A 12,041-nucleotide genomic window follows, 5' to 3' on the forward strand; every position below is an offset into this window, starting at 1 on the left:
CACGTCATATACTGTGCTCGGAGTCGCGATACACGCTGCATGTGGTTATTTTAATAACGGCGCATTGCAAATGTGAATCCCGCGGGGATATTTTTTATGAATGAAATCGGCCGTTTGGCTCTGATTAGTTTCATATATTCTCCGCTGTAGATTTGCTTAACACTTTGGTTGCCTAAGGTTAAATTCATGATATACCATAGATTGCCAGCGCTATTTGTCTATGGAGAAAGTCCCCTTCTTTGCAGGGCTATAACTTTTTAAATTCTATTGCTACATTGCCATTATTAGGGCCCATTCAAAGTCCTATATGTATTGTTCATTGTGTAGCAACGTTAAACTTTTTCATTCACATATTCATAGTAAAGTATGGTCTAATGTATAAGTATGTTTTCATCTCTTTCTGCAGCTTTCTCCAGAACATGATATATAGCCCCAAATGCATTATATTGATGATGAAATACAGTTTGATGGCAATCAGCGCGATATAAAAAATTCCAACTAGACGTACTTCTAGAAGTTACTACACGTCATCTGATGTTGACCGGATGGGCGAGGGGGCGTTTATAATTCCGTGGGCAGCGTTATACCAATCATCTAATGTGGGTCAAATGTTGATAATAGCAGTTAGTATCGAAGACGGTAACGTTACACGCTGAAACTCACCCCAGTCTCCGCGCGCCGTTGGGCGATCATCGTCGAGTAGAAATCTTATCATTATGGGATATATTTTTACCCGGTCCATCTCCAGCTTGTATAATGGTATATACGTCCAAATCATGTTGTTTATCGAGTTATTGCCAATCGATCACCGTGTAGCGTGACGAGCCAGAGTCCCATGAACTATAGCGAGCGCCCAGAAGTACTACGGTCGTCATGACAACCTCTATTCAACATCCTGTTTGGCGATTGCGCCGATCGGCCACCAGATGGCGCTCCTGAACCGCCAGAGAGCTCAGTGGGTCCTGCTGGTGGATCTCAGGCCAGCGGAGGGGACATATGAATCCGAGCGCAGATTTTTGAAATATTGATATAAGGACGCTGTACAGCGTCCCCCGGCAACTTGAGCATGGCCAGCAATGACGTGAAAAGACGTTTCATGGCAGTCAAAGTGTTAACGGAGCGCCCGGATTGTGTTTCATTCAAGCATAAAAGTCTATGCGTGGATTGTGGTTTTTGTGGATTATGAATTACGAGGAATCTGAGGATTGTTGAATTGTATCATCACTCACACGTTATTGTGATATTGTAACTGGGATTAAAATGTCTGATGAGATGCGCTGTTAGACGGATTTGAGCAATTGAATGAGCCGTTGACGTCACATTAATGCATTTGAGAATAAAGAGATAAAACTTCATTCAAAAGAAAAATATTCGAAACACGGGTCTCTTGTCCATTGACGGATACACAATGGATATATCCCATCTGGCACAGTGGTGCAACGGCTAGTGCTCACTCCTGTCAAGCGGACGACCCTAGTTCGAAACCCCGCGTTTCCAATATAATCTTTTTGGAATATAATATTAATGAATATACGCAAAAGTAGCCTAGTTTTAAGTTAAAATATTATAAATCTACATGCATTGAGGATGTCATTCTTTATATAGCTCTCAAAGTGCACCAAATTGAAGCATTTACATTGCAAAAAGAAAAAGAAAAAATTGTGGGATTCGAACGCGGGTCGTCCGCGTGAAAGGCATAAGGACCAACCATCAGACCACGGTGCCAGATAAATAAAACATCCACCATACATCCATCAATGGATAAGAGAGCCGTATCGTTATTCTGAAAGAGTTGAACTAATTATTTTCGCTAGCAAGATCTCATTTGATTATTCAATCCATAAGCCTACTGCCAGCAGGCACGTTTAAAGAAATATAATCTGATTGATTGGGGTAATGAGGGACTTAGAATTAGCCTATAGATTATGCATTTAACTTGTCGGCGAGGCTATTGAGCCGTACTGCATTGTACCCATTCTGCAATCTGTTAATAAAGTTTTAAATCAATCAATCAATCAATGCCGTTAGAAAATCAGGATTTCTGCGATCGACACCTGCTGTCTTTTCAGCTGAAGCGGCCGCGCACAATTATCCTGAGTCTCAAGTCTGGTTAAAATGAACGAGACTGAATCGGCGTTCGAGGAACAGGAAAATCCCGGATTCAAACATCGGGTTAATTGAATCTGGATAATGGGACTCTTGATCGACTTAGTTGAACCAGGTACGGGGAATAGGGCCCTGTTCATCACCCGCCGCGGTGATCTGCAACAGCTGATCTGCTGTTCATGAATGAATGAATGAATGAAAACTTTATTTAACAGATTGCAGAATGGGTACAATACAGTACGGCGCAATACACACAATTGTTAAGGGGATGCAGACCAGAGAAAAACGTTTGTCTTGTTTACATCAGGGTCTCCCATTTGCGAGTGCTCGCTTATGCCTGTTTTTTACTGTTGTGAAGCACTGTGAACTGCAACCTCTGTATGAAAAGTGCTATACAAATAAAGTTATTATTATTATTATTATTATTATTATTATTATTATTATTATTAAGTGTATCCACCCGCCGCGGTGCTGCATTTTTCACTATCAGTATATTAAATTAGCCATTGTTTTTTATCCTGTCCCGCCAAGCAAAGGCTTGGGGAAAATCTGGCCCGTGGCCAGACCTAATTGCCGACCCCTGTTCTACAGTCTCTCTTTCTTCATCTTTCTTTTTTGTTAACAGACTGTTATACTAACTGGCTACCTGGCTAGCTAGCGAGCTGTACCCAGCATGCCGTTCATCGGTGTAACAGGGTCCCCTCTCAATACACTACAATGTAGGGGCCGGTAAAAACAAGGGGAAATCTTTCAAGACAAAACAATATTTGTATAAACGATTCGATTTGTTTTTATAATTTAACGAATATTTGAAAATCGATGCCCATCCCTAATAATGACCAATGTGCAACATATATGAGGAGCACATCTGAATGATTTCATTCAATGTTTTTACATGTTCAAAATCCATGTAATGTTTTCCCATGAGTGCTGGTTACTACTTCCTCATGGTATCCGTGGTATTCAATCGTTTTACATGCTATTAACTAGTATGGCTGCAACAACTAATCCACTAATCGACAACTAATCGATTATAAAAGAATAGTTGGCAACTATTATCATAATGGACTAGTTGGGTCTATGCTATGCTACACCTCCATGGCCTGTTGCTGAAGCCATTTGATGTATAGCAAAGCTTTAAAACCGATCAGTTCCTTTCAAGACTTAAAACAGGTTTTTGTTTTAAAAAAAAAAGTATTAAATTATATTTAGTTTTTTTTGCACTGTTTATGTATAGCATACATTTACCATAACCGTCAATTTGCAAGTTGTTTGAAAAACCATTGTACAAGACAAGGAATAACATTTTAGTTTTTTGCATAAAATCTTTCTTTATTTAAATTTGTATCCGATTAATCAATTAATTGTTTAAATAATCGATAGATTCATCGATAGATTCATCGCATATCAAAATATCTGTTAGTTGCAGCCCTATTCACTAGTTTTGGCCCACATCTGATTGGTTGGCTCTTAATTGACTCTTAATGCCCTCTTTTCCTGATCCTCCAATCACAACTGTTGCTTGTTTGTCCAAGGGGAGCAACAGTTGTGATCGGAGGACCAAGAAAATAGGGTGTGGCTTGAGATGGGTCAATTGAATATAACTCAAAAAGATCTCTATAATTAGTGCTCGGCTACATTGATCCAATGTGTCTGTCAGTCTACTTCTGTTTTGAATGAGAAGCATCCGTTTGTCGGATGATGTGTCCGTCTCCATCAGATTTGTATCCATTTTGATGGACAGAAAAGAGAGGATGAACATTTGGAACTGACTGATACCGTCCATTAGCAAAAGCTGTTGTTTCTGCCATCGCATGATTACATTAGGCTCTAATTTAAAAAGAAAAAAGCAGACAGTGATACCTTCTGTCTGTTTTATCACCGGGCCCTTCTAGGCTGTAATTACAATATCAAGAATTCATCCATTACACAATTAACTTCAATATCCTCTGTGTCCATTTTCTTTTTGTCTCGTCAGTGAGTTCATGGTTGAAGAGCATGAGCTCCAGAAGGAGAAGATCCAGGAGGACTATAATGATAAGTACTGGGACCAGCGCTACACTATTGTTCAGCACCGCATTCCATCCTTTCTGCAGAAAATGGCAGACAAGATATTAAGCACAGGTAATTTTAAATGGCAGACAAGATATTAAGCACCGGTAATTTTAAATGGCAGACAAAATATTAACCACAGGTCATTTTAAATGGCAGACTACTAATTCAGATTCAGGAAGTCAATGGGAGGTCGGGGAAATTTGCGAACGCCTAAACTATATCTTAAATTATGGCTATGGGTCTAAAACACCCCTCGCTTATCAATGACTTGCTTGCAGTCAACATGTACGAAACGGATTGTTTTTTCATTGGTACATTTCCGTTTTATACCGTTTTGAATAAGAGTATAGTTTTGGAGATTTTGGAGAATTCCAGAGAAATCCGCGATAATAACCCTTTACTGGAATACACAAAACACGTTGTAATTTTTCGGCTGATTTATGAATCGTTTTCAAATAAACGCTAGATTATCGATAGTATATGTGTACTTATGCATGCTAGAGAAGCGGGCTGAAAAATCAATTATCCATGCCGTGGATACGGCTAACGTTACACACACACACACACACGCGCTGCGATGGCAGTGATAGGAACATCTGATTACCCCAAGACTGGTAACATAGAGTCCTTACCTCAGATCAGATGTTCTGCAAAAAGATGAATCCAATTCCTGATCGCCATTCCAAATATTGATCGCGTTTATTGATCCAACGTTATAGCACCAAAACACATAATCGAAAGCTGCTCCGAGCCTCCCCAGTGAATGTGGTAACAGATACTGCTTGCCCGAGATGGGAAAACCCCAGACCTGAGTTTTTCTCTGATGCACAGTCCCATCCAATCCAATACAATGATGTGCAATACCATCCAGGAGACGATAGGCAGCGGTATTTGCCCTTTTCGAGCTCAGACCCATTCCCAATGATAACGTCAGGCTGGATGGATGAAAAATGAATGGATATTGCTAATAAAAGAAATAACGATTAAAACCCGAGTTTTCTCTGGTCTTGGCACTCAACGCATGGCGAGTTAACCCGACTAATCTCGTGGTTGGCACTGAATGGGTTAAGCACCGATCATTTTAAATGGCAGACAAGATATTAAGCACAGGTAATTTTAAATGGCAGACAAGATATTAAGCACTAATCATTTTAAATGGCAGACAAGATATTAAGCACAGATAATTTTAAAGTGCACCGATTCAAAAGAAAAATTCAGAAAACATTTTCAGAACCAATACAAGTACGGAGTACTTTTATAAAATGTATTGATCGACACCAGTGCCGACCCATGTTGTACTTGATCAATTTACGGTCATTCATGGAGTTGTACTGGCTTAACACATCAAGTGCCGTTCAGCAGGGGGCGCTGTGGGCCGTGAGTGCCAGCGCTCTGTTCAATGGGATAAATGCCGGTGTTTTGCAGTGCTAAACCTATATTAAATATTATAGCTATCTAATAACACCGTCGATTGTCAGTGTTTCTTCCGGTCAACATGCAAAAAACAGATCATTTTTGTATCCATACATTTCCATTTTATACCGTAGTGAATACGAGCATAGACTCCAGAGCGATTCTGTGTAATCCCAGGGAACGCAGCCAAAACAGTGTTTATCTGCATTTCACTATAAATCGTCCCATGTCTCGCCTGGATCAATGATCAATCTGAAATCAAGGCTAGATTATCGGTATTATGTTTCCTTATGCATGCAAGAAAGTCTGGGTCGTGTTTCTATGCTTCGATCGCCACCAATGGGACACCGGCACACACACAGACGGGGGGAAAAATTATCGGGTTAACTCAAGATTGATAATATATAGCCCTTACCTTGTCTATGATGTACTGCAAAAAGAATAATCCAATTATCTGATCGCCATTCCAAATACTCATCGCGATCATGTTTCCAACATAATCCAGTAATGAATATGAACAGGGGGGGCGGGGGCCTCGTCGAGGCAACTGTGGTAACCGCTTGTCTCGCCCGACTGTTCAGACCCCGCCCCCACGGCCCTGCTCGGCCCAGACGCCAAGCCACATCGTTTCAAATGGAGTGCAATAGTGGCCGCAAGGCGTTAGGCAGCGGTATTGGCCATTTGCGATCTCGGACACATTCAGGACAGCCTGCACAAGGTGCCTCGATGGATTATGAATGGCAATAGCTAATAAAAGAAATAACGACACAGAAACCTCAACCGCTGGGCCACAGAAACGTAGATCTAGGTTTTCGGCAACCAAAGGGTTAATATGAAACATGGGTGCAGTGCATCAATAGAGGCCTTGTATGGAACCTACAAGTGGTTAACCATTTGTTAACCACTTTCAAAAAAGAAAATTCCTAATTTCTGAGCAGATAAAACACTGGAAAAGCATGATATGACCGTTCCACTGTGACTTGTTTTCAAGATCCAGAAATAAGACACCAATTTATTACATCCGTGTTGATATATTTCCCGTATCAAAACATAGCAACCATTGTTTTGCACATAACAACCATTGTTTCTTCCAAATGGAGGACAAATGGACGTTCTAAACTAGGGATGCACAATAATTATCGGGTCGATAATTAACGGGCCGATATCAGCAATTATGACGTCATCCCGATAAACCCGATAAAATTATTGATAGCTCTGATACATTTTTTTTTTTTTTTTTACACTTTAAAAACATTTTATTTAAACTTTTTTGCATGTCAACGTTCACACGCACAATATATGCTTACTTAGGCTTTTGACTTGATTCAACAACAAAGCAGTCGGGGCAATGGCAAGCCGAAAACGGTCGAAAATGTGGTTATTTGAAGTTTGGATTTTTTTTTCACAACTGAGGTAGGTAGATTACATTTTTAGAGACTAAAGTACAGAAAAAGGTACCATTCCATTAGACAGACCAATTGAACACCACAGATGCCACAAATTCTTCTACGCAAGAGAGACATCGAGAGGTTTTGTTTCAGAATTTTATCATCAATTACTAACGTCCTCGTATGAAACCCTCCAACTTGACTCTTTGATTGGCAAGGAGCCTGGGCAAATGTCCGACTTACATCAAGGAACCCGGATCATCAACAAATCAATCTTAACTATATTCACAGGACATACTTGACTCCTATAAGACTGTGCCGAATGGGGCTTAAACAAGATCCCAAATGCACCCAATGTACAAATGGGGACGAAGGGACATTTATGCACATGTATTGGGACTGCTCACCAGTTAAGGCATTCTGGAAAGATGTGACCCAACAAATATCAAAACTCGTATCTTGGAATATACCTGTACACCCCTCGGTATTACTATTGAATGATGTTTTTGAGTTTGCAGTGAATCCACAGCTAAAGAGATTGGTTTTATCGGGTATCACAGTAGCCAAAAAGCTGATCGCATCACGCTGGTTTCAACCGGAAAAAAATTGCCGTAAAGTTTGGTTTCTTACATATCTCGATGTAATTTACCATGAAATATCTACAGCAAGAATTCTGGGTCTCAATGAATCCAAAATGTCAATGTGGTTAGAAGTGGTGGAGAGAATAAAAGCTAGCTTATAATGGTATTGTCTGGTTAGGTGCGAGGGATAGTGGAGGTACTTCTCAAGGTGGGGTCCGGGAGGGGGGGGTTCGAGCTGAGCATATGTGTGTAGGTTTTTTTAGATAACAGGTATTAGGGGTATATCTTATATAAGACAACTAACTAAAATGTGAACTCATTGGATGTGCCCTGACAATTAATGCTTCGCTTGTATATCTTATCGTGTGTTGTCATGTTTGTTTATATGTTTGTTTAAAAAATAATAAAAAAAGAAAATACAAAAAGAAAAAGGTACCATTGGGTACCGGTATCGATTCACAGGTACCGGTACCGTATCGGTTCAAATGTGAACGGTACCCATCCCTACTGACAAAGCACAATACCTGTTGGTTTTTAGTTCACTCATTGTTCAGGGAAACACATTGTTAATGACATTGACGGATTGTGAATTTTGTGATTGACTCAAATTATATTTATTTGGAAAAATAAATATAGTCACTTTATTTGAAGAATCAAAACTGTTCTCTTGGCTTTGTTTTGTTCATAGTAGTAACGCTCATGTCATGATAAATCTGGTTAGGTCAACACTACAGGAATATACATAATAAAAAAAAAATGTAATACAATAAATATATATATATCGGTATCGACCTTGAGGAGCAGAAAGTTATCGATATCGGTGTCAAAAAATCTATATCGTGCACCCCTATTCTAAACATTATGTGAAAGGATATTGTTTATTCATTCATTCAATCTATTGATGCACTCGCGTGTAATACCTGGTTAAATAAATAAAACATGATATTTAAAATATGAGATGAGAAAATAAAAGTGTATTGTTATCGGGACAGCTTCATTTGCCGATCCGGGTACAAGTACTTAGGAACCAGCTCAGCCCTGTTTATACCATCAGTGCACCTCCACTAGGGCTGGGCAACATACCCCAAATATCATATCACTATATTTTCCTTAGTTTTGATGGTATGTGACGGTATAGCTTTAAAAATATATATATACAGTTTGTATGTATACATATATATGACGCTATACTTTCATATTTCGTATACCTCCCAGCCCTAACCTCCACTGAAAATTGTAACAGCATGTGTGAGAATATAAAGAATATATAAAATCGAATAAATCTGGAATATTAAAATAATATATTTGTGTTATGTAGGGAAGTACCTGAATGTGGTACGGGAGTGTGGGCGTGACGTGACGTGTCCTGATGCCAAGGAGGTCCTCTACACGCTGAAGGAGAGGGCCTATGTGGAGCAGATAGAGAAAGCCTATTACTACGCCAGCAAGGTCCTGCTGGACTTCCTCATGGAGGAGAAGGAGCTGGTGTCACGTCTCAGGTACAGCAAGAGGATCCATATTAAGTTGAAACATGTACCGTGTAGGGGCGGCTGGGTGGCGCAGCGGACATTGCGCTCGTCACCAACGCAAGAGACACCGGGTTCGAATCCGGCTGTTGGCGTTGCCTCCGGCTTGGGCCCGGCCGTCATACTAACTCAATTGGCAGAGTTAGCGGGTGGGTAGTCGAAGGGTGGTAATCTGGTCGTTGTGAACAGCGACTCCTACAGGTCAGTTGGGGCGCCTGCACAGCAAAGTCAGGAAAATGGCGGGGGCAGTGTGAGCCTCCTACACGTTACTCCTCGCCAAATGAGAGTCCGCGCTGGCGGGTGAAAAGATGTGACAGGCTGCCTCCTCGTGTATCGGAGGGGACATGTGATGCAAGGCTTCTATCCTCCCTACAACCGGCCAGTGGGGGGCATATGCGAGCAACCATCAGGACAGGGGAGGGAGAATTGGCACGAGAGGTAAATTGGGATGGTGAGAAAAATCGCAGAAAAAAGGAGAAAAAGTAGATAAAAAAAAACATGTACCGTGTAACTCTTCTTTAGCAGTCGGACTGTCTAAAACAAAGAGAGAACCCCTCCCATCAGCCATCTTACATTTTACATTTACATTTAGTCATTTAGCATTTAGCATTTTATCCAAAGTTTTGTACGACAAGTCATCAGGAAGGTCACAACTCTATCAGCTGAGTAACAATGTTCATCAAAGAGTAACAATGTTCATCAAAGAGTAACAATGTTCATCTTCTATTCATTTCACAGAATACGTTCTTCCTAAACCAAGTAGAATTTGCCACATAGTGACCGACTTGTTTGTTATTTTATTCATATTCAGCAAGTATTAAAAAAAATAATCAATATCAATCAATTCTCATCGCTGCTTCTTCAGGTTTGCGCATTAGTTGATGATCTCATCTCACACAGGTGTGATATATGGTGCTCTCAATTTGATCATGTGACCCATAATAAAATAATGGGCCGAGATGGTAGTGTCGAGATCCCATTGCCTGGAAGGATGTTTTAAAAAAGATATTTTTAATTTGTAGCTGGTGATGGTTATGTTGAGGGATAGGTTTATGTATAAAAAATGATGACAAGTTACAGCTTTGGAAGCTACGCAATTATTATTATTTTTAAATATGACTAATCAAAACACCCTTCTGGGCAATCGGATACCACCCTGATTTCCCTCCCCCCTCTAGATCCATCAAGCACTACTTCCTGATGGACAAAGGAGACTTCTTCGTCCACTTCATGGACCTGACTGAGGAGGAGCTGAAGAAGCCGGTGGACGACATCGTCCCTCCCCGGCTGGAGGCTCTGCTGGAGCTGGCTCTTAGGATGAGCACCGCCAACACGGATCCCTTCAAAGATGACCTGAAGGTGGGTTGAGCAGGGTTTGCACAAGGTCCTTAACACTTTAACTGCCAGAAGACGAGTTTAGGCGTCCTTCCCCGCCATGCTCAAGTTGCCGAAGACGCTGTAGCTCGTCTTTGATATCAATATTTCAAAAATCTGTGATCGGATTCATATTTCCCATCCGCTGGCCTGAGACCCACCAAAAAGCCCCACTGAACCCTCTAGCGGTTCAAGAGCGCCATCTGGTGGCCGATCTGCGCAATCGCCAAACAGGAAGTTACTTGGACGATGTGCTGTTCACCCATATTACTTCCGGGCACTCGGTATAGGTTCCGGCACTCTAGCTCGTCACAATACATAGCGATCCGTTGCCAATAACTCGATAAACAACATGATTTGGACGTATAATATAATATAATAATATTAATTATATAATATAATTATATAATATATATATATATATATATATAATTATTATATATATATATAATATAATAATATAGTATAATATAAAATATCCGGTCCATTTCCAGCTTGTATAATAGTATTATACAAGCTGGAAATGGACCGGATATTTTTACATCCCATAATGGAAAACTGTCTACTGAAAACTGATCGCCCAACGGCCCGCGGAGACTGGGGTGAGTTTTAGCGTGTAATATTTCCGTGTTCGACACTAACTGCTATGATGAACATTTGACCCACATTAGATGAATGGTATAACGCTGCCCACGGAATTATAAACGCCCATCCGGTCAACATCAGATGACGTTTAGTAACTTCCAGAAGTCCGTCCAGTTGGATTTTTTTATATCGCGCCGATTGCTATCAAACTGTATTTGATCATCAATATAATGCATTTGGGGCTATAAATCACGTTCTGGAGAAAGCTGCAGAAAGAGATGAAAACATACTTATACTTTAGATCATATTTTAGTATGAATATGTGAATGAAAAAGTTTAACGTTCATACACCCTGAACAATACATATAGGACATTGAATGGGCCCTAATAATGGCAATTTAGCAATAGAATTTAAAAAGTTATAGCCCTGCAAAGAAGGGGAACTTCTCCATAGACAAATAGAGCTGGCAACCTATGGTATATCATGAATTTAGCCTTAGGCAATCAAAGTGTTAAAGTGCTTGATTTTTTTTACCCAAAAAAAGTCTAGGCCTGGAATTCCTTGAAAACACCCCATTTTAAAAAGTCCTTGAAATTCAAATCAACCATTCGCATTGAAAGTTTTGTTCATCCATGATAAAATTGTTCTGAATCAAGAAATATTTTCTTTTTATTTAATAATTGTCGGAAATTGGTTTTAAGCCATAAATATTTGATCCGATATTTTTTTCTATAAAAAAAAACTGCATTTAAAAGTGAATTGTATCCTTTTAAATGCCCTTTTAAAATGAAAAATAGTGCTTGGAAAAGTACTTGAAAGTACTTGAATTTCATTTCGCAATGTCTGTGAACCCAGGACCACGCAGGAACCCTGGTGGAGGTGTTTGGCCGTGCCTGGTGAGCTATGTACCGTGTAGCCGCAACGGCCTGGGTTCCGACGAGGCTTCATTTATTGGGATGGGAGGGCGGGAGTGGGAGGGTGGGAGTAGAGCATGTGAGCGGATCGGAGCGTG

The 12,041-nt window shown here is 40.3% G+C and overlaps 1 protein-coding gene across 2 annotated transcripts in view; it reads left to right on the forward strand.

The window, feature by feature from the left end:
• Positions 1–12,041, forward strand: part of tubgcp2 (tubulin gamma complex component 2) — a 42,141-nt gene that overhangs the window by 17,335 nt on the left and 12,765 nt on the right. For both annotated transcript variants that reach the window (XM_084322630.1, XM_084322629.1), the window contains exons 10-12: positions 4,085–4,230; positions 8,862–9,042; positions 10,248–10,428. In XM_084322630.1, the coding sequence (XP_084178756.1) occupies positions 4,085–4,230; positions 8,862–9,042; positions 10,248–10,428 (508 nt within the window). The remainder of the gene's footprint in view (positions 1–4,084; positions 4,231–8,861; positions 9,043–10,247; positions 10,429–12,041) is intronic.

This window comes from Notolepis coatsorum, assembly GCF_963971535.1.
Source record: "Notolepis coatsorum genome assembly, chromosome: 10".
NCBI lineage: Eukaryota > Metazoa > Chordata > Actinopteri > Aulopiformes > Paralepididae > Notolepis > Notolepis coatsorum.